Below are 23,804 nucleotides of genomic sequence, written 5' to 3' on the forward strand. Positions count from 1 at the left end.
TCCCCCCCATTGTTTTCTTAATTCCTGTAAAATAATTGTAATTATAATAATACCCCCTGGAGGCTCCTCTACCCCCTGCACTGATTAAGTAGGTCGTCCATAAATTATTTTGATTAATATTAATTATTAGATTTGCACAGCACTGGGCACTTTCTAATAATGGGTAATTACCCTAACAAGCAGGGGGGGGGGCAAGCAACAAGGACAAAGACTTAATGATAAATCAGGTTGCCAATGCGTAAACACCATAGTCCACACACTTGGGGCCTATTTGCCTTCAGTCATTTTGGTAGAAACAAAGTTTTGCTGGCTTCTCTACACTGCTCTAGCCCACGCTGATACATTCATCACAGGCAGATAATGAAAATAAGTCATTAAATTATACTAGTTAAAACCCAAGCCATAAAAAGAAAACCCTACTCTTAATTTGTTATGGGATCCTATAACCAGAGAGGAGGAGGGGGCGAGGGAACATTTGTGAGGCTTGGCACGTGCCAAAAGATTAGTGTTACATGTCCCATGAAAAGGAGTCGCTGGAGGAAGGTTTAATGGGACTTTTTATGGGTCTGTTTTTCCAGTAGACAGATAAGGGCCCGAAGCTCCAGCCTTTCCCTTTTAACAAGAGAATGAGCAGCCTCCTGGTTTTACTACAGATCAGGCCTGTTACATTATAGGGAGACATTTACAAGGGGAGAAGATTAATCCCCCTAAAGTGTCTGTGTTACTTACACTTGTACGTTAGAGGGAAAGAAGTAAGCAGCAGCATGGAACGAACATGTGGCAACAGTGCCAGGAACTTTTCTGGGTAAGGGGCCACTGCTGCCCCCCCTCTTAATAGTTTTGAACACTTCTGCAAGGTACTGTTTGGGGCCTGTGCTTTTATCTTGTTATTACCCAGTCTCCTGCGCTGTCATTTGTACCATATTCTACCCAGTATCCTGTGCTCTAACTTGATCCATATTCTACCAAGTATCCGGTGCTCTCACTTGATCCATATTCTACCCGGTATCCTGTGCACCTTTTCTCAGACTCTTGTACTATCACATGCAACATGCTCTTACTAGTGTTGCCACCTTTTCTGGAAAAAAATAACGACCTTCCTACATATTTATCTTTTTTCCCTATTAATAACATTGGGATCAACCATCATTTTTAGCGGCCAGGCTGGTAAAATACCGGCCAGGTGGCAACCCTAGCTCTTACTCAGTGTCCTGTGCTCTCATGTGCATCATGTTGTTACCCAATCTCCTGTGCTTTCACCTGCAACACGTTTTACCCAGTTTCCTATGACATGCAACATTTTCTTACCCAGGCTCTTGTGTTCTCCCCTGCACTATATTCTTACCCAGGTTTTGAGCTCTCACTTGCACCATGTTCTTTCCCACACTCATGTGCCTTCACCTACACCATGCTCTTACCCAATGTCCTGTGCTCTCATCTGCACCATGTTCTTACCCAGTCTCCTGTGCTCTCACTAGCACCATGTTATTATTCAGACTCCTACATCATGTTCTTACCTAGTCTCCTCCTCCACTGGGCTGCTCTGTTTTCTATTAATAAGGATACTGATATGAATGCAGTGTCAGCTAAGATTTATTAAACACAGCTGTGTTAATATATTTAAAGCATATTCAGGATGTAAAAATAGAGAAGTAAATCAGGATCAGACTTGATCTCCATGAATATTGTGTTAGTGCCATTAGTGCGTCTCCTTGGACTCCTTTAAGAATGAATAAATAATGGCAGTAAGAGCAGGGAGAGAAGAGGGCCCAGTGCTTGATGGGACCACAGGAGGCAATGATAGTGTAAAGGCTTACTGCTTTGGGGGGAATAATTCAGCCTAAATCAGACAGGACATGGAAGTGTAACTGAACTCTAAAATATGCCATATTGTCCCACTGATGCTTTTGGAAAAGAAGGAGCGTGGGGCAGATTAGCAGCTTTGGCTCCTGACTCTGCAGTTAAGAATGATTCTTATTCCCCTTTAAATTATTCCCTTCTGAATTTTTCTTTAGCCGGAACAATTAATAATGAGCGTTTTGATTATATGGGATCACCCGAGATCAACAGGGACCCCCCCTCCACTGGGACTAATGGATCTGCATGGGTCATTTGTAAATACCTGGCTCCCCCAGTCATACAGGAACTAGATGTCCTGGGGTCAGACTGTGAAGCCCAATCCATCTCTCAGAGCAGGTATTAATGGTCTCACAGTCAGGAGTCACGTTGTGGCATCATCTCTTTTCTGTATAGAGGTAAGGATAGGGCATGGGGGGTTTTCCTTTAGAATGCCCTGTGACACAGAATTATCTTTCATACAATGAATTTTGATGACTTCTCTCTTAAATTGACCTTTATTATTGAATAAGCTAAAAGCATTCCCATGTTCAGTACCAACTGGAGAGAACCCAGAGTCACGTCTATAACTGGCTGCAGCATAAGTCAAGGCCATTATCATGATGCAACAAAGAGTGTATTCTGTCCATTATACTGATTGCACTGGGCGGGGTTTAATATGTAAAATTCATTGTTTATAGTTATTATGTCATTGAAAGTACCGGTTTATTTTCCCCAAAACACTGAAAAATTTAAGTAAATCACTTTTCCAATTTAAATAAGATGAAAGTGAAAGCTTTTCTGCGTGCCTAGATGCTTTCATTTCCTCTTAAGACATGTGACTAGCACAAGGGGTAAGGTAAGGGTGATGGCTAGGGATGTCACCCAGCTGATACTTCACTGGTAAAACACCTGTCAAGGCTGGGGCATTTTGCAATACCCTCTTGTTCAAACCTTGACCAATTACATAAGGCCTGATCTGCCCACAATTGTCAATCTATGGTGGCCTCTGGTACCGTGATCCTCTTCATGGGTAAAAAGGTCCCCTGCCATTTGTCTATAATGTCCTCTAATGTACTTGTAAAGTGTAATCATGTCCCCTCGCAAGCGCCTTTTTTCCAGAGAAAACAACCCCAATCTTGACAGTCTACCCTCATAATTTAAGTCTTCCGTCCCTCTAACCAATTTAGTTGCACGTCTCTGCACTCTCTCCAGCTCATTTATATCCCTCTTAAGGACTGGAGTCCAAAACTGCACTGCATACTCCAGATGAGGCCTCACCAGGGACCTATAAAGAGGCATAATTATGTTTTCATCCCTTGAGTTAATGCCCTTTTTTATGCAAGACAGAACTTTATTTGCTTTAGTAGCCACAGAATGACACTGCCCAGAATTAGACAACGTGTTATCTACAAAGACCCCTAGATCCTTCTCATTTAAGGAAACTCCCATCACACTGCCATTTAGTTTATAACTTGCATTTATATTATTTTTGCCAAAGTGCATAACCTTGCATTTATCAACATTGAACCTCATTTTCCAGTTTGCTGCCCAGTTTTCCAGTTTAGACAAATCACTCTGCAAAGTGGCAGCATCCTGCATGGAACCTACAGTTCTGCACAATTTTGTATCATCTGCAAAAATAGAAACAGTACTTTCAATGCCCACCTCCAGGTTACGAAGTGGACAGGGCTGCAGGAAATTGGGTGCAGTTTAGGTTAATTGTGCATAAGAGTCATAGGAAGCATGGATAATTCAGATAAAAGGACAAGCTTACCGCTTTCCACAGTGGGTCCGGGTGCTCATGCCCCAGACCTTCAGCAAAGGGGAGGAACACACAAAAAACTTGGATGACGGGCAGGCACCACTCTGGAACACCAAATCAAACAGTCAATGGAATCCAGGAGCCAAAATTAAATAATCACAGGCTAAGCTTATGATTAAGTGTCCTGGAGGGACCCGGAAACGCACCAGGCTTTTAGTTTTATATACAATAAATAAAATGACTTTTTTCTACTAATTCTACTTCATAATTTTGGCTCCTGGATTCCATTGACTGTTTGATTTGGTGTGGTGCCTGCCCGTCATCCAAGTTAGGTTAATTGTGGCTGAGGTTTTAGTATAAAGGGCATAACACTGTTTTTTATGTTGTTTTTTTATTGGGCCCCATTTTATATGTTGGCAGGACCATCTGCCCAGGTGACCCCTGGTTTAATAACTGGCACTGCCTTGGGGAGGAAGGGCCTGCTAACTCAGTAGTATGGGGCCCTGTGATTCCTGATGGTGGCCTTGGTCAGTAGTGGCATGAGCCTTGTAGCTAAAATCAATACGTTTACCCAAGTCTGCGTAGTGCTGATTGGTAAATATCAGCAAACTTTAGACAATGTATTACTTATTTGTATCTGAACAAATGAAGGGGCTCCTTTGATCATATTTCCAGCACTGAACCAAGACAACTTCAAAATTACATTTCAGAAATGGAAGTGATTGAAAAGGATGGTGGAAGTAGAGCAAATGAAACCATATCCAGCCCCCTGTAGATATCCTGTAATGGTTGAAGTGATATATTTGTATTTGTCACATTTTGTATGAATTGGCCCTGAAGCTACGGGCAGCCGCATATTAGTCACTGCACAGACTGGCATTGCTCAGGGCTGTGTCACGGAAAGGCTAACTATGTACTGGTAAGAGGAAAAGCATATAGATGTGTATCTTCCCCCAGGCCCTGTGCTGTCTGTATTGGGTTTATTAGCCGACACTATGGTTAGGAGCCATATCTCCCGTATTGCACAGATGGTGTTATTGAAAGTCTGACTCATTGACTTTAATTGCCTGTGTTATGCACCTGTATTTCTGCTCTGCAAATATTTGTCTTGCATGTGTAAGTGTTCCTGAATGGCCGCTAGGAATTCCTGTAGGCTCTATGTCATCTGATTAGAGAAACGAGCTGTGACCCCCTTTTCTGGGCGAGTAGGAAGAGGCCAAGCATAAGAGGGTGGGGGGTCCTCAAGCATTTCTGCTGTTGATTATAATCTGGTCCCAAGAGCTTCTCACTTATAAACCGCCAAGTCAATGGAGCCTCCCCCGTTCTGAAATTCACGGGCCCAGTAGTACTATTAAAGAAATGGGGTGGTTCACCTTAACTTTTAGTATGTTATAAAGCATGAGTCCCCAACCTTTTTTTTTTTTTTTATTTTTTTTTTTACCCGTGAGACACATTCAAATGTAAAAAAAAGTAGGAGAGCAACATAAGAGTGCAGAAAGTTCCCAGTGTGCCAAATATGGGCTGCAATCGGACTGGCAGAGGCTCTGTTTGGCAGTACACATGGTTTTGCAACCATACTTATTTCCAAACAAGCGATTGAAAAATAAGCACCTGCTTTGAGGCCACTGGGAGCAACATCCAAGTGGTTGGAGATCAACATTTTGCTCACGAGCTACTGGTTGGGGATAACTGTTATAGAGTGTCCTATACATAGCACCTTTGCAATTGGTCTTCATTGCTGAGTTATTTATTTCTTCCTCTACCTCCTTCCAGCTTTCAAATGGTTGGGGGGGTCATTGACCCTGGCACCCAAAAAGCTATTGCTGTGTTAGGCATCCGTAATATAGTTACTTTTTATTACTTTTCACTGTATACATCATGCTTTAAAGTTAAGTTAATCTTTCAATTAGCCATTAGCTTTATCACCACTAATACTGTACTAGTCAGATCAGTACCAGTTGCTTACAATTGGCATACTGTAGGACAAGAGTATGATGGGAAATAAGTACCAATGGACATACTCACAAACTAGTGTTATCTCAGGTAGCCATATAATGACATATAATTGCCCTGTGCAACCACAGGAAAGAGATAATGTATTTCAGTTTATACAATGAATGTTTGCGTTTTTAAAGAAGAATGAAGACACTGCTATTTTTTTGGAACAGCCTAATATTCTCTATTCTCTTTTCTTCACTTTCTGGAAAGGAATAACACAAATTTGATAAAGTTTCTTCACGATTTGGAATATAATGTGCAGTGTTTCCAATACATTTGTGTGTATGGAAATACAATCTGTTATAAGGATTTTGAGCTTTGTTCACTTTATTTTAAACACACTGCTATTATTCTGAACACAACTGTACTTGCCTGGTCCTGAAAAAAATAGATTGTAAATTGCCACAGGAATAGTCATATATTTTGGAGGAGGAATGTGTGAATGGGTGGGGGTGGGGGGCACACCTGTGATGGCTGACTGTTTCTAATTCCCAGTAGTCGATACTGTAATGGCAGGACTGGACCTGCTTTGTTTCCGTACTGCAGTGATGTTTCAAATATCCACCAAAGTGCAAGTGTTGTCTGGTTCCCTTGGATAATAGTGAGATGAAGCTTCATGAGTGAGAATCTGTCCAACAGGAACAGCCCTATAACTTTATTTAGAGTCTCTATAGGAAGCCACCATAAATATATCCAGGGTAGTTATTCCCCTGCACTAAGCACAGTCCAGCAGTGGCATTGTGGGCCTCTAATAGGGTTGGCACCTGGCCGGTAAAAATGATGGTTGATCCAAATGTTATTAATAGGGAAAAAAGATAAATATATAGGAAGGTCAGTATTTTTTTTCCAGAAAAGGTGGCAACCCTAGCCTCTAAATAGCTACAATTGTGTTAAACAAAATAGCAGTGTGTTTAAAAAAGTCAATAAAGCCTAAAATCCTTATAATAGCTTTTATTTTCATTCACACAAATGCATTGGGAACACTGCACATTCTATTCATCATGAAGAAAAATGTATCAAATGTGTGTTATTCCTTTACAGAAAGTAAGCTAGCCTGGTGATAGACCATGTAGGAGTTTGTTTTATAAGCACCCTCAGAGCTGATAGCAAACACACTGCAATAAAAAAAACTGGACTTCTGCTTTAAATAAATAATTTATTTACTGGCTGTTTAAAACCCCAGTTTTCTCTGTTTAATGGGCTGTCTAATCATGGCCCAGAATCCTTTGCTACCCAAATTATTTCCAGGAAACTGCTGCTTTGTCCTAGCACCCTCAGAACTTGTTTTCTCACTTCCTGTCATTGCGATTAAAGCTGTGGCTTTACAGCTTTTTAATAATGAAATGTCAGGTCCCATTTCTGAAGCCATAAATACGTAGTGAGATAACAGCAGCTGGCTGACACAACACACAATCCCTCCATACTTGTAGAACAAGTGATTCCTGCCTCTTTGTGGCTTCTTATCTGCATTCAGTTACACGTGCTTCCAATTAGGAGACCTGTTATCCGCCGCCAGCCATCGGCAATAGGATTTTCCAAATACTTCTCCCTATAAATATAGCCCTCGCCTGTCTTGTATTATTGGGACTTCGGACCACATCTGGAAGGCAGCTCGTTCCAGCAGCATTAAAGAGTAGTATTTAAGTTGGCACTGTGACACTTTGGTATATGCCAGTTGGTAATAGCTATTGGAAGCCTTTAAATTCTCCCCTGAAAAATTCCCTGGAGAAATCATTCCCTTAAATATGGCTGCAGCTTAACCCTATATGAACTAGGGGTAAACTGAAGCTATTGTATGTGATCCATAGAGCTGGAACCCATCAGGAATCAAAGGACCCCATACTAGCAGGGCCCTCCCTCAAGGGGGACCCAATTAATAGCCCATTGGTCACCTCTGGGGAGGCCACTGCCAGCAGGCAGATTGGGGGCCCCAATCAAAGGAATAAATGACCCATGGACACGTGGACATGCTAATGATCCATTCAAGTCAGGTCCATCATACCAAAGTCCTTAGAACCTTAATCTGACGCCTCCAGATCTCGACACATTAGGGGTTATTTACTAAAGTCCGATTTTTTCTGATTGGAGTTTTAAAGGGGAAAACACAATATTTTTTAGATTTATTTAACCCAGAGGCTGCTAAAAGTTTGAATAAAAAAGTACTCCATCTCAAACCTGCTGAAGTCAATTGCAGATGTCCCTTTTACAATTGGAAGATATCATGATCTGCACTGGGTTTCGTAAGAGAATCCGAAAAGTCACTGGTTTCGAATGGTTTTCAGGCAGGGCCGAAACTAAGGTTAGGCAGAGTAGGCACATGCCTAGGTGCAAAAGCTGGGGGGGGCAGACACGTACCTCCTCTGTCGCATACCCCATGTCTGGTCCCCTCTCTCCGACTGTCTGCTCTATATGCCTGTGGTTATGCATTTCGCACACGTACGCAATATCGGAATTTCGAGCAGGCGCGCGACCAGCTAGAGCTGCAACTGGCCATGTTGTCTATGGCGCCTGGCCCGGCTCTGTTTTCAGGCATGAAATAAAAAGAAATCAAACGGTTTCTGGTTTTTTTCTTAGCCAGTCCTTTCCCGCACCCGATTTTTTCGAGTTAATTTATTGATAAATAAGGTAAAATTGTGGATGGGAGTTTGGTCAAAGTGGCTTTACTAAAACAATGAGAAATTTTTGAGTTTTAGGAAATAACCCCCGTTAGTGTCACATGGCAGGAATGGCTTGAGCTTGGTTACTTCTGAATGCTAAGGATTCAGGGCTTCTACCCAAAAGCAGCACGTGCCCTTAGACGTCTCATGGGCTTCCCCAATGCCTCCTAGAGCAGGGGCTCGCAGTTTCATTGCTGGTGTGTGGAATGAGAGGTAGTTATTACACTGTGCCACCTCCCCGTTGGAGCGGTTGGGGCTGTTTATAAAACACCTGGTGGACAGACATTCCAAAGTAAAGAGGGCTGGCTGTTTGGGGCAGGAAACGGGCAGAGCTATTTATTGGGCATCTGTACGTCTCTTCTCATCACTTGAGGAGGCACGGAGTGTTTGTGTGCCGACCGTGTTGCCAAACGTGATGAAGTCATGGACGGGGGGCTTGGAACACTCTGTGCACTTTCAGTTCCACCTACAAAGAATTCTTTCTGGTGTCGGTTCACTGAAAGTTCTCACAACCTGCAACTCGCCAGGGTGCAGCAATTAACTCCAGCACTTGGGTAATGTCACAGCAGTGAAGTTGGACAGAGGGGCATTCTTACTAGTGAGGTCCGGCATTTCCCAGCAGGCCCAGAGTTCTCTACTACTTACCTCATACCTACCTGCTTGTCTTCTGGATCTATATTTTTGAATGTGACACTTCCGTCCCCAACTGTGCAGTCATTCTGTTTTCTAGCGTATCAGGTGGGTGGGACTTTCACCTGTGCAGACAGGAGCCCTTCCTTCCTGTGTTCAGGTAGCACTTCCTTCTTCCTGCCAGAGCAAATGACTGACCAAGTGACATCCATAGAATGGGAAATGTCACACTTGAAGGCAGAAATTTCAGATTTAAAAGGAGCTTCATGTTTGCTACACATTTCTTTTTTGTAAACGGCATGTGGTTATTTTATGTTGGCAGCCCAGTTCTGCTCTTTGTTTAAAGGTTTTGAAGCAGACAAACAAACCTGGTTGGGGTGAGACAGGCTAAAAGGAGCTAAAAAGCCCTTTACAATGCAAGACATAAAGCCTTCTGAAAACAGAAGATATTTACATGTCTCATGCTATACACATAGCACTGCCTTTATTCCAAAAATGAGATTTGAACTCTCACATAATGCATTAAGGTGTTCACATCCCTTTAAAGTCTGAAACTGTATGTGCGTTAGAGGAGTAGAATAAAAATCTATGTGACATAACAATTCTTTCCGACTGCTTAACTGCACAGCAGGTGCATCCGTTACAGAATGCATTCAGGTGCTAACAGAGGGTGCTGGGAGTTGCATTGCTATTGGTTAGCCATCATGGTCCCAGGTTTGTAGCTGTGCTTTATTGAAACTGCATATTTTCCTATAGTATTTGGTGCCATCAAACAAGTCCACAGCAGGCAGGTCTTTTCAGAACACAGAGGCCCCCGGCACTGCAGGTGTTAACAGGTGGCTCGGAGGGGAAAACCCGCCATGAAATGGAGACTAATTATTAGACTGGTGTTGGACACGGCAATATTTTCACTTGATATATCCTCCTCCCACCCCAAATAATAATGAATTCCCAGTCCTGAAAAGAAAAGCGTTTGGAATAATATATATCTAACTCCTTGTGTCTAATTTATTGCATATGTTGGCTCTGAGATAATGGGCTAGTATTCAGATTGGTGCTTTTCTGTGCCCTGGGAACATTAATACGGTGGTCTTGGCGCTGCTCCATAGAATACACACACAGCATATGGTATAGGTACGTAATGGGGGATTGGCACAGGGGGGGCAGTAAATACACACTTGCAGGTTACAGGCAATAGTTGCTTGCAGTTAAGATGGCTGTCCCCTTGCGTTTGTGTCTACGGTACACCGACTCCATCTTATTAAAAGCACAGTGCACACATTGAATATAAGTCCAGTAACATAGTTGTTCTCTGTTATTTAATATGAAAAACGGTTTTCCGTACGCATTTTTTAACAGGCAGTTCATGCATTATTTCTTGTTTCACCAACTCTCTTCCTGAAATGTGCAGGGTGGTGCGAGGAAACCATTGATTATCACTCTCCCTCTCAGTTTGAGATAATGAACTCCTGCACCTGCTCTGCCTATCCTAGGGGTGGCATTTAACTCATTGTGCAGGGCAGTAGGCTGGGGAGGCAGGTAGGGGTAAATAGTTCTCTATCTCTGCCCACAGTGGCTGTGGTTTCATTGCTGTGCCTCCTGTCCAATCACAGCAAATCTAAGCCTGCCCACCATCAAAACCCCCCTAAAGGCTGGACGAGGAGGAACTCTGTGGGGGGCCCTGCCACTTACTGGCCAGTTTTAAATATTGCCTAATTTGCCTTCAACCTTCTCATAGACTATGGAACCCAGCACAGCAGTACCCCTTAAGCTCCACATGGCTCCTATGCTTATAATGTCATTAAAGGAGAAGGAAAGGTTAAAACTAAGTAAACCTTATCAGAAAGGTCCATCTAAATATACCAGTAAACCCCCAAAGTAGTGCTGCTCTGAGTCCCCTGTCAAAAGAAACACTGCATTTCTTTCCTTCTATTGTGTACACATGGGCTTCTGTATTAGACTTCCTGCCTTCATCTTAAACCTCATTGCCGTGGGCAAGAGCATGCTCAGTTTGCTCCTCTTCCCCACCCCCCTCCCTTCTCTACTGTAATCTGAGCCCAGAGCAGGGAGAGACTCAGGCAGGAAGTAAGTGATGTCACACCACGTTACTACTGCAGCTCCTATCCTAAACAAACAGAGAGTTTCTAGAGCTTTTTACTCAGGTATGGTAAAGCATTCTACAGAATAAATATAGCATTCTAGCTTGCACTATTGTGGCTAATCTATTGGCAATAAAATGCCTCCGTAGCTTTCCTTCTCCTTTAAGGGGAGGGAGGAGAGGACCAAAAATAAAAATGAGAGAAATGAAACAAGTAGGGATGAGCGACAATAGAAGATAACAGAGAGGGAAAAGGAGTTTGGAGTCAATGTAAGCTTTGAGTGACAGAAGGAGAGAGGGGAAGGGAATGGGGGGTTAGAGAGCAGAGAGACAAATGGAGAGGCGAAATAGGAGAGAAAAGGGAGGATTGGGGAGAGTAATAGAGGTGGATACAAGATGGAGGGAGAGGAGAGAAATGGAGAGGAGATGGGGACCCTAAAATTGCAGAGGTACTTTGTTTGGGGACTTAGCATGCAGGTTGGATGTTTCTCTATACTGTGGTTCTGGAGAGCCTTTGGCAAGGCAGGGCTGAAGAGGAGGCAGAATGAGGGATCTGTGAGTTCTGTGTTGGTGGGTCCCTGTTGCACCAAGTCATTTAGTCAGGCCCGGAATGGCAATCTGTGGCTTCTGTACCTGAAATTCCAGGGCCTATTTTGAATCTCAGTCCAGGCCTGCATTTAGTCCATGAATAAACAAACCATATGGCTGTATGATGGACAGTGGGAGAATATTCCTGCAGGGGGGCAACATAGGCTGTAAGTGCTGTAACCGGACTACCAAGAACAACATGAAACATCCCTAGAGGGGCTCTGGGGTTTACAGTGGCACAGTGCTGAGCTCTGCCAGTCAATCACGGCCCATTCACTTGCTCTTATTCATCAACGGGTCGGCAATGTTCTTTGAGCAGGGAATTGCCCAGACCTGGATTAATGGAAAGGGCTATTCCCAGCTGTGTCCATGTGTGCTGGAATATTCACGGAATATTCCCTGCCTTATTGCTCCCAGGTCTGAGAGGGCAGCAGGGAGTTGGTCAGTGCATGGCTGGGATTGGCAGGCACGCAAGAGGCATGGATAGCAGGGAAAGTGTAGTGTAAGCGGCCATAGGCTCTGTATGATGTAAAACTATAGAGAGAATGATTTAGTGTCACCTGATTCTTGCCTGAAGAGCTTACAGTCTGTGCTTTAAATGGGACTCCCTGACAGATTGAAATTTATATATGAATATATTTGCTGTTGGCAATGTTTTTGCCTCACACCTGAACTCACAAATTCAAATTATATTTTCAAAAACTTGAATGTCTGGTATTTACTAAGCAAAAAAAAAAAACTGGAATGTAAAAAAATCTGCATTTAAAAGCTGGCAAGTTCATGTAGAAGTCAGTGGTAGTTGACCTAGGCAAAATTCAAGCCATTTTTTTTTAATTTGAGATTTTTGAGTTTGTAAACTCACATTCGAGGTTGTTAAGCCTATAAATCTATTCAAGTTTTTTTCATGATTGCATTCAATGAAGTTTTTTACATTTGGAATTTTTTCATAAATAAGCAAGCATTCAAGTTTTTTTTTTTGTTGTTAGTTTATTTGAAGTAGTAAAAATCTTACAAACCTGATTTTTGATAAATAAGCCCATAATACATTCTAACTGCAATTAGTAAAGTATAACAAGAGAGGATGTTGTTGGCATCAGAACTGCAGCCTTTGGTTGAACTAAAACTTCCATCATCTGTGCATGGGAATGTGGGGATCACAATGCAATATGTGCAGCTTGGATATTAAATTGTGGGCCCCACATAGGTTATCCTGGCTGGGCCCTGCAGAGCAGTTGCAGGCAGCCTTCCAGCCAGTATAGATACTTACTATGTAATGCTGAGCCCAGCCCCAGCCTTCTCCTGGGAGAACATGGGATGTAAAAGTTGTCAACGCTGAGGAGGATGCTGGGAAATGAAGTTCTATGTTTGTATAAACATGCCACCACATGGGCCACAGCTTTGTGTGCTGTTAACTTTTTTCTTATCCAGGGAGCAGTTGATTATTTGCCCATGATCACTTGACGTTAGGCAAACCCCCCAGCACTCAAACAGTTAAACCACGTGAGGCTTTTGTGCGAAGGGCTAATTTGCCTCGTAATATTCCAGTTTGACAGGGGAAAATGCCCTGAGGGCTCCGCAACAAACATGAGAGCGCAGTGTTACCTGCAGGGGCCAAACGGAATGTTTGATGGAAGGAATTTTCCCTAGCACTCTTGGCTTGTGAGCTCACACCATCTGAATTTCACACCTAGCGTGCCTTCATGGGGTCAGGGTACTGCTATAGTTCCATGGGTACCCAGGACACAAATAACCACTCACCCCAAATCTCACCCTAACTGGCCTTCAGGCTGGGCCCCCTAAGCTCATAACAAGGTTACAGATATATAGAAACACTAGGGTAACAGCACCCTGCTGTAGTTCCAGGGGTACCCAGGGCACAAATAAGCACTCACCCCAAATCTCACCCTAACTGGCCTTCAGACTGGGCCCCTTAGCTCATAACAAGGTTACAGATATATAGAAACATTGGGGTAACAGTCACTCTACTATAGTTCCAGGGGTACCCAGGGCAGAAATAAGCACTCACCCCAAATCTCACCCTTGCTGGCCTCCATAGTTCTTAGCAAGGTTTCAGAAACATTGGGGTAACAGTCAGCGGAGGTAACCAATACACAAATAATGTGGCCCATGAAATGCCCCACTGTAAACCTGAGTGTCCCAAACATCTTAATTCCATCATTGTATGCACATGTCATCAATCTGGGCAATGTCAGTGGCCTGTTGGGAGAAGAAAGGATAGTGTACACACAGTGCATGCAGATTAGTTGTTGGTACAGACTAGTTATTATCCTACAGTGTATATTTATTGGATTGTGTGCCAGTGCTCATTGGTGTTTCCACTTTGTTGCAGAGATCATCGATGACCTGACCACCTTGGTGGACACAACAGACTCGAAGATCCGCAACCAAACCCGACACATTAAACTGGTGGACAAGAAATCTACCTCTTGTGGTATGTGCCAAAATTACACTATATCATCATCAGACACCTGTCAATGCCTTGTTTAGAGCAGTTCTTCTATAGGATTGTGGGTTGTGCAGAGGGAGGAGGATGGGAGTAAACTAAACCTTATAATTCCCGGCATCCATTAACCAGAACCTTTTAGAGGAGTTTGCTGGGAGTTGCAGCAGTGTAGTAATTGAATGGAAGGGCTGTTGGGAGGGTTGGAGGTAGGGTTGCCACCTTTTCTGGAAAATAATACCGGCCTTCCTAAATATTTATCTTTTTTCCCTATTAATAACATTGGGATCAACCTTCATTTTTACCGGCCAGGATTGTAAAATACCAGCCAGGTGGCAACCCTAGTTGGAGGACCAAGTGTTTGCACAAAGGAAGGGATTGTAGAATAAACACATTGAATTAATGAAAAGAACAGATCAAATCCAAGAACTGATATAACGGATACTTATTTACTACATTGGGACCTGCCTTCTGGGCAACAACTGAACACTCTGAAAGCAAAATGGATTCTCATTCCTTATCTATTCTATAGGTCCCAGTGTCCCCCCCCCCCCCCCCGATGCTCTCAGTACATAGCTTTGGTTCCATGCTGTTGGTTTCCTTTATTACCCTAGTGTGCTGGGGGCAAGTGTTCAGGAATCCCTAAACCCAGCCGTTTGCTCACCCCTTGACCGCACAGGGATTAAATGGGGAGAGGGGGCCACCTCTTTACAATCCTGAAGTGGACAAAAGGCTAAATGGATTATGGACACAATTAGTTTAGTTGCTTTGATTTGGAGGGAGATCAAGGTCACTTCTCCCAGTTTGAGATCAAGGTCAGACTCAAGGGGGTGGGGTGTTAATCTTTCAAATGTCAAGACAACCCAAGCATCCCCTCATGCCATTGTGATGGCCCTCCATGGGTGGCCCCTTGATTTTGACTTTGTTTCTTAGGGATCCACCGAGAATCAACTGAAAGATGATGGCAAACAAAACACAAGAAGGAAGTATAACCCCTGGGTCAGGAGTCTCTCTCCATATGATGGGTTTTTATTACTGGGAAAAGACGGCCAGACACTGGGCTGTGGGATAGACTGCGGAACTCACAATCAAACGCTTTTCTTTCCTTTCGTTTACCTGCTTACTTATTTTCAGGCAGACAATATAATTCGAGTAGGATGTCCCAAGGGCCCCAAACACTGGCCAATAAGCTGCTGATTTGGCCTGAGGGGACAGCTTTACATTGCTCTGTGGCCCCTAGCTGAGATCATAACTTTATTTTTACTTTTGCTTACTGGATGACGTGGAATTTGGGGTGTAAGTATTTATGATATGGCATCTTTCCCAGTCAAGCCGCCATGCACAACAGTGCTCCGCAGCATTAACACCTAATCAGTGCAAAGCTCCGCCAATGTACATTGCAGGTCACGAATACCCCAGATGCTGGGCCATTACAAACTGAATTATGTGAGTCTTTTATCCTAGGGCCCATCGCCTCTAAATGGCCCAGCCAGGGCAGCAGCTGTCTTTGGAGGTGATGGTGCCCTGGCCCAAAATTGCCCTAATGCTCTTCAGCTATATTCATCCTATAGAAGTGAATGGTGCAGCGGCCATCTTGGATTCTTCTCTAGAATGGTTCTCACAGACCAGTTTGTGTTATTAACCCTCATTATACTGGAAGGTGTGCTTGTGTGATGTTTCAGCATCCCTGGCAATTTGAGCACTCATTCCTGGCATTGATGTATGAATGACCGCTTCTCCTTTGTGCTGGATGATGGAAAATCAGTCTGTACTGGCTGTTTTTGCTGAACTTGGTTGCACTTGCTGAAGGCCAGGAGAGGAGAACAAAGAGTTGGCTGCTGCACAGGGGCCTGTGTTTTGTTCTCTCACTAGATAATTAGATTTTTTTATATTAGTAGTATTTCTTTATAAATGTATTTTATATAAATCACAACATTCTAGTATTTGCAGCATCTGACTATTGGCTCAGCTGAATACCGTAGGCTCAGTGGCACCTTCTGGGTATGTGATGCCAGGAATGTGGCTACAGGGGTGGCGGCACCTTGCAGGGATTTCTGGAAGAGTCTGAAGGACTAAGGAGCAAGGTCGCTGATTACGAGAAGTGTTTATATGGTAAAGGATTAGGGGTTAAAGGAACAGCAACATCAAAAAATTAAAGTGCTTTAAAGTAATAAAAATATAATGCAGTGTTGCCTATTCAAAGGAGAAAGGCCCAGGGTACACAGCAGATAGAAGATAAGCTCTGTAGAACATAATGGTGTTATCTGTTATCCACTATTTAACCTGTGCCATATTTATTTATGCCATTGCTACACAGCAGCTTGTTTATATGAACTATAGTAGTGTTTCTGAAGCAAACAGATCAGTTTTACCAGTGCAGGGCAACACTACATGATATTTTCATTACTTTAAAACACTTCATCATTTTTTGCTGTTACTGTTCCTCAGACTCTCCTTGGGTGGGGGGCTTGGAGCAGTGACAGAGGGTCCCAACATTAAGGCCAGTGTGGGTGACTATTTGCTGTTCTAAAAAGCCCAGCTTTAGGGCCAGTCCAGGTGATGATGTATTTGCTTCCCTAGGAACTGTGGCTGAATGACTGATATTTCAATATTTTCTTATATATGTACCTATTTCTTGAGATAGGGGTTGTCTGTTTGGCATTCCCACCCCTTGTGATTTGTTATTCTCTTTATGGACAGAATTCCCACGCTGCCCTCGTTTGGCAATCCCAGCTAAAGTGATTTGCCCTCTGATGTTGGGTGATCCCAATAGGAAAGGCTGCAAGCTGAGGAAGTGGGCACTTTATACCACATGCTGTAACCCCTCCATTCCCTTCAGCTCATTACCCTCTCCAACCCCTCCACCCCCCGGCTAAACTGTCTCACACCAGCTTTATTTGCCTAATAAACCAAGTCTTCAATGGCCTAGAAAATGCCTCCATTTTTCCCCCATGGCCTCCTAGTAACGGAGCAAACATAGGGCCTCCAGCCTGCGCCAAAGAGACAAGAAGAAGAAGTAGCCAGGGATATGGGTCCTCATTCCACGTCCCGCTGCCCATGACAGCAGGGAGCCTTTATTTGAAGATCCCAGACCTTTGAGTCACTGGCCTATTGTTATCCTCTCCAAGAGCTCCCAACAAATGATATTAATGTATTCCAGAGATCAGCAAGTCCTCACAACTCCCCGGCACCCCCACTCCAGCTCGGCTCGCCCCTCTCTGGCTTTTCATATGGTCTGTTTGCAGAGGAGAGCTGGGGGGTCAGTGTGTCTGATGAATGCTGGGCACTTAGTGTGTTTGATGAATGCTGGGGACACAGCGCAGGGTGAGAATGATGGATCACCCAGGAGACAGAGAACAAGCTCCGTCTATTCCGAGTAGTTTATACCCCATTTGTTTTGATGTGTACAAACCTCCAAAGGTTCCATGTCGACTCTTTCAGTGCTGGAAGAGAGGTCGCCCCCCTCAGGGTTCACTTTTCTTTTATACATGATGGGCGCAGAAGCTTACAATCTAGTAGAACATTAACCTGAATGACAAGCAGTTTATTAAATGCAGACATCCTGGCGGGAGGGATACTTTCAGGAGGCACCCCTTAACTTTCACCCACCTCAGTTTCCCAGTTTTATAGCTTTTACCCCCCAAGCGGTCTGGTTTGAAGGACCATTTCACATTAAACTAAACTTTTTAGAACGATGTAGACATTAGTCTTTTTTTTACATTGTTCAGTACTCTTACCTGGTTGCTCCCTTACCATAGCAACCTAGGAATGGATCCAATGTAGCGTTGTTAGCCTGGGCATATTGAGCATTAAGAGCACTGTGCCAGGGAGTTGATTGGCAGTGAAAAGGCGCTTAAATACTGTATTGTAATATATATACGTATTGAGCAGATGCAACTAGTCAGGTTTTCTCAGCCAAATACCCATTTGTTGGTTAAACATCCCTGGCACTGTGTCTGAGTGCTGAGGCCTCGCTGTGGGTCACTCCATGCAAACTTACTTTAATTCTGAGCTGTGTTTTCTTCTGCAAAAAAATCAGTTTTTGGGTGGAGCCATATGGCTGTTGGAGAGATTTCTGCATAATAGTTCTTCAGGGGGCAATTCAGCAAATTCTCAGGATGCAGCTCATTTCGGTAGGTGGGTGAGCTCTTTGGCACCTGTGCTGGGCACCGGCCTTTATGCCATAATGACTGCCAGCTCTTCTGGAGAGATCTTGGGACCTATACGGCATGAGAGATCCTTCTATAGATTTTCGGAGGCGCACAAGAAGCACCATTGTTCCCCCTCAGTGTATGAGTAAGAGGGTCTTTCAAAACCCATTTTGTTCCAAGCACAAGGCTGTGTGTAGTATTCATCATTTACTGGACTGGAATGCAGGCTTTTTCTGGAGGGGGCTCAGTAGCAACAAGCAGGGGCTTCTCCATTCCTCAACAGGGTATCTGAGCCCATATTGTTCCTTTTCCGGCCAAAATATCTCCTGTCTTTCAAGTAGCTCTGAGCAGTGCTGGGGTGGTTACATGGAATTGTGATGCCTCCAAACTGGGGCTTCTGGGCTCCTTCTCCCTGCCCCTACGATTTTCTTTAATTACTGCTGGGCATTCTCTCCTTGTTACCACTACTCTGTGTACTGACTGCTGAGAACCCTCTGTCTGCCCTTACCAATCTCTGTGGTGTCCTCTCCCTGCCCCTAGTACACTATATTCTTATATTTTTACAGCTGGGTGCCCTCTCCTTGCTGTTGCAGGTCCCTGAGTATGTTGCTGGCCCCCTCTCCCGGCATTAGGGTTGCCACCTGGCCGGGGTTTTACTGGCCTGACTTGTAAAAATGATGGTTGATCCCAATGTTATTAAAAAAAGATAGATATATAGGAAGGTTGGTATTTTTTTCCAGAAAAGGTGGCAACCCTACCCTGCACCCACTACTCTCTGCATTCACTCACTACTGGGAACCCTCTTCCCTATACTCACTACTCATGGTGACATTTGGAATAATATAAAATAACAGCCTCTTGATGTCAGAGTGACGAGTAAAACGAATTTTCTCCCAATTTGCCTCCCGTCCCCCTTTTAATCTTTATTCCATGAATTAAAAACAAAAGTCCTTTTTTTTTAATTCATGGAATAAAGATTGAATTTGTATCCGTACTGGTTGTGCCTCAGGAGTGCATGCTCATTTCAGTATTTCCTTGCATCTCACCCCAAGCTACGGGTTCGGGGCACTGCACCCGGGCCATCCATCTTCATTGGTGAGAGCGAACAATTCACACATATACATTGTCTATGTAACAGTGTTGAGAAGGCTGACCCCATTTAGAGATGGACTTGGGGCTTTGCACCCAGGTCAATTTTCAAACAGGGTGAGCTTTGGCTTTTTATTAGAAATAGTTAAATACTTAATATTTGGAGAGAGCCGTAGGTTTTTGTTCTTGTTTGCATCCCATACAGGGGCCACTTGTACCATTAGTGAGTGGGTGGGGAGTATCATGTGCACCCCTAGATTTGAGGGCCATTTTGTGCAGCACCCTTTCCCTTATCTGTCCTCTGATCTGTTGCTAACAGGTAAAATAACACCCAAAGATCCCCCATGTTTCCGGCATCACATTCAGTCCAGCTCATTGCTTCATGATTCATTTGGGTCAGGCCATGCCACTTAGTTGCTCCTTGGGTATATGGGGGGATGTACAGGCAACCAGAGCTGCTGCAACTCCCAGCAGTCTTTAGACAAGGAAGCTTGCTGCAGCAATAATAGATCATGTAAAGAAGGGTGGGTATCTCTGCTAGCGAACCGGTGCCTCCTCCATGTTTTTTATGTGGCTGGTACACAGTGACACAGTACAGTTTAGTAACTGCATGGCTATTGCTGGGGAGTCCATAACGTTTGCCCCTCTACAGTAACTGGAATAAACAGGTTTCCTCTCTTTCTTTCTTTTATTGGGCCAAATTCGCCATCCAAAACCTCGCATTGAGTGTCTAACCCCAAGCACCATGCGGATGGAATGCCTAAAAACATTGGAAGTAACACATATCCTCCTCACCAGAGTGTGCCACACTTATCCCTGCTCATGCCAATGCAACGCACTCATTTTACCTCTACTACCTCTACTACCATTTAAGCATGGGCTCTATCACTGTACCCCTTATCCTTGCTTAGTCAGTGACCCCTGTATAGAAGCAGCTATTAATGCCAAGCTGTGGGACAAGAATTTCCAATGGCCTCCCCTTCCCTTATAGAATGCAGGCCCGGGTGACTTTCATTATTGTGCCACAAAGTAAGTAATACGTCCATGCATCAGCTTCAGTTTCTCACCAGCCTTGGCCTTCCCTAGGATATAACCCCTCTCCCATACAAATAACTGTGGTGAACAGCCCAGACTTGTTTAGCATTTCCAACCCACTACTGACAGACACCCCTGCATTTTAGTGTAAGCTTCCTGGACAAGTTTCCTTCCCAGATACTATGAGCCTCTCCTTGTCCTCCCTCAAGTTGGAATCCCATCCTGTTCATGCAGCCCCCTGCAGCGGATGTTGGAGAGAGCGACAGATACAAGTGCTCCTTCATGGTAAATCAGGCACAGCCTGGCAGTGAGACAGAAGCTGGCACTCGTGTGACGCCCATGCACAAGAAGCCCTGTCAGAACAAGACATATTTATGATATCTCTCTTTTTTTCACACGCCACTTGAACGGCTGCCAGAAAGCCAACAGGTTCTCAGCCATACAATGGGGGCTCGGAGGGCTCATATTAGAGTGCCAGAAAGAGACAGGCCCTAGGATTGTGCTGTGACAGCCGGCACTCTCCTCCAGGGTTTCCCGCAAATCTCAATGATCCGGTGTCTCCCAGGGGCCCCCAGATACCAGCACTGTATTAGAGATGTTCCAGTACAAAGGAAAAGTCTGTTCATATGGGAAACCAACAACAGAACAGAATGACACACTGGGAGAAATTACTCACCCGCAGTAAAACTCTCTTTATAGGGAGGCCCCTTTGTTCTCTGGAACACTGATACATGAAATGTCAGGGGACTTCTTGTCTCCTAGATATTCTACTGTTGTCCTCTGACAGCCACAGGGACTGACAAACAGTTTGACAGCAGCCTGGATAAATACTGTATTGAACTGCAACAGATGAGAACCTAATAGAGGTAAATGCAGCCTTAAAGCTAATGCCCCTTACCTTACCTTGCCTGCACCTGTATCCATTGCACTGGCCCAGGTGTAGGCACTAACGCTGGATTTTAGCCCACAAGAGTTTGCATTTCTGAACCAAACTCTGCTATGTGTGCCTGCCCCCGGGACCATGCAATGAATCCAGATGTAGGAAAGGTAAGAGACAGATTCCAGTGTAGGAACAGATTTTCGGCCTGTGTTTTTCAGCAGGCGAAGTTTCGGCACTCGTGACATTAGCCTTGAGAGACAGTAGAACAGGAAGACGACTACAGGGCAAGAGGCAGACAGTGGGACATAAAGGAGACAGCAGGGCAAAAAGGAGCCATTTAAGTGATTGTGTTAAAAAAAAGGTTTTGGATCCTCACATTTTTGTGTCTTTTTGTTTAACCTGAATTAAAGCTGAAAGTCTGCAGTTCAACTGCGTCTGAGTTGTTTCATTGAAAACTCACTTGCTTATTTTTCAAAAATATATTTACATACCAGTGATTATTGCTAGTCCCCGTTCCCCCGTGTTCCAGTTCTTGTTTTTCCTAGTCTCCAGGACGTTTCTCACAGCAGCGCAGAAGGGAGACGGATATTAAAATATGAAATCATAATCTTCCTTTAATGCCCCCGTAGCTGTTCCTTGGCGACTCACAAAATATTTCCTCATTGGGTGCTGAGTGCGGGTCAAATGTCCTGAATCTGCCAAGTTATTTGGATTTTTTTCCCTATTACCCACTTTTATAACTGTTTAACCATTTCTTTACTGTATTATTATGATCTGGGCCAAATAAATATACATTTATATTATGGGGGTGCCAGATTTTACTTTTGCTCTTTTTTTGTACCTTCAGTGGATTTGGACCCCTATCAGTGGATTTATTGTAGGGAGATAGAGTGGGGGCTATGGGCAGGAATGACATAGAGTAAACAAGGTGCTGGGTGCCAGTTGGCCTTGCTATGGAACGGATAATCAGTGATAAACAAGATTATATGGCCGGCAAGTGGAGCCGATCTCTGTTTGCCTCGAGTCAAAACATGCAGTTCCCAGGAGCAGTTATTCGCTGGGGGACACAGTAATAGAGCGTGTGATTGGTTCATGACACCAAACAGGGCCAAGCACATTCCTAAACACGGGGCAGAGACTCCCGGCCACCTGCTCTACTGGTGTGAAACTGCGCCAACAGCCTTCGACTCCTGCAGAATTTGAATCATTTGCTGCCCATGAGCCAAGCAGTTGTCGTCCTCTGGGAGCTTTTCCTTAATGTGCCATGCATTTCTGGTCAGGTGATCACTGGGGCAGCACACAGACCATTACGAAATGGAGGTTCAAGGCAAGAGAAGTAAAAGGCAATATTTAATTAAATATATATTACAGTTTGGTAAGAAGATTCGTTAATATGCCACTTAATTTGATATGAACTACCGTATCTGTTGCTCAAGTATTCATTTTGGGGGTATAGTTTTCCTTTAAACAAGCAAGCTCTGGCCTGTCCATGAATCAGTGGCTGCAACGGACATGTATCATGTGACGCCATAACACAAGTGGCGCATACCAACAGTGGGTCAAACATGCAACACAGCGTGCATGAAACTTCCATCCGTATCAGTGCATTGTGCTACTGTAGATAATGAAAAAGTATTGGCATCTAAACATTTGCACTTTGTAGTAAAACTTGATGAAACTTGATAACATTTGCAGAGTCCTGGCTCAATGAGCAGATTTCCCCACTTAGACTCAACAACAAGACTGCAAAATCCCTCAAGTGGAGCTGTCACCCCATAAACCCCTTGGGTACAAACTGGATCAATCCACCTTCAGGTCCATAGGATTGATAGATGATTTGTCTCCAAGTCAGTGAGATCTGCCAGACCCTAAGTTTTGCCTCTGTTCCCAGGAAATCGGAATCCCCCATCCCGTCTTCCGTGCTCCCCGGGAAAGATAATTTGTGCATAATCTGTGTATTTCTAAGCCTTTCCCTTTTCTCATCCTCACAGCTATGATGGTGGTCATCGTCCTCCTCCTCATCGCAATTGTCGTGGTCGCTGTTTGGCCAACGCACTGATTCTTCCGGATGTCCACCAGCCTTTTGCCTTGATTGTCCGGTGCTGTTGGAAGATGCACATTCTCTGCACAGGTGTCCAAACTGCCCAACCGACTGCTCTCTCAAGGCTCATATTCTCATGAAGTGGCACCTTATTGTCACCCAGAAATGGACCGTTGATTCTTCTGGACTCTATAGACTCTAACTGGACTCATTTCTCACCTGCCATAGTCCTAGGACACTTCTGGACTTGGGTACATTGCTGGGTCTACGACGGCAATAAATGAATAGTTCTGAAAATAAAATACCCCCTTGTATAAGAATCTCATGAGCCGTACCACTGTGCCCATTGTTAGATCTGTGTGCCATTAGCTTTGCCTGAAACCAGAGCTTTTATCTTCAGGCCGGTATAAGCACATAAATTGGTAAAACCTGCCCGCACTGCGCCAAGCACTTCCTATGGATCAGTCCAGTGGGGTTAGATATTGTACATATTAACGGGCCTGAACCGGACGAGGCAGGAGAAGCGCATTGGAAACATTGTTCGTGGAAGCAAATAGTGCCCCCACCAAAAAAAT

At 44.1% G+C, this 23,804-nt stretch overlaps 1 protein-coding gene across 2 annotated transcripts in view; it reads left to right on the forward strand.

Moving 5' to 3' along the window:
- The window catches only part of stx8.S (syntaxin 8 S homeolog), a 52,935-nt gene extending 29,397 nt beyond the window's left edge, over positions 1–23,538 (forward strand). Inside the window, exons 7-8 of one of the 2 annotated variants that reach the window (XM_018237620.2) lie at positions 13,923–14,024; positions 14,967–16,228. In XM_018237620.2, coding sequence (XP_018093109.1) covers positions 13,923–14,024; positions 14,967–14,995 — 131 coding nt within the window. In that variant the 3' untranslated portion in view covers positions 14,996–16,228. 2 annotated transcript variants of the gene reach the window in all.
- The last annotated feature ends 266 nt before the right edge of the window (positions 23,539–23,804 follow it).

The sequence above is a fragment of the Xenopus laevis genome, chromosome 9_10S, assembly GCF_017654675.1.
Source record: "Xenopus laevis strain J_2021 chromosome 9_10S, Xenopus_laevis_v10.1, whole genome shotgun sequence".
Taxonomy (NCBI): Eukaryota; Metazoa; Chordata; class Amphibia; order Anura; family Pipidae; genus Xenopus; species Xenopus laevis.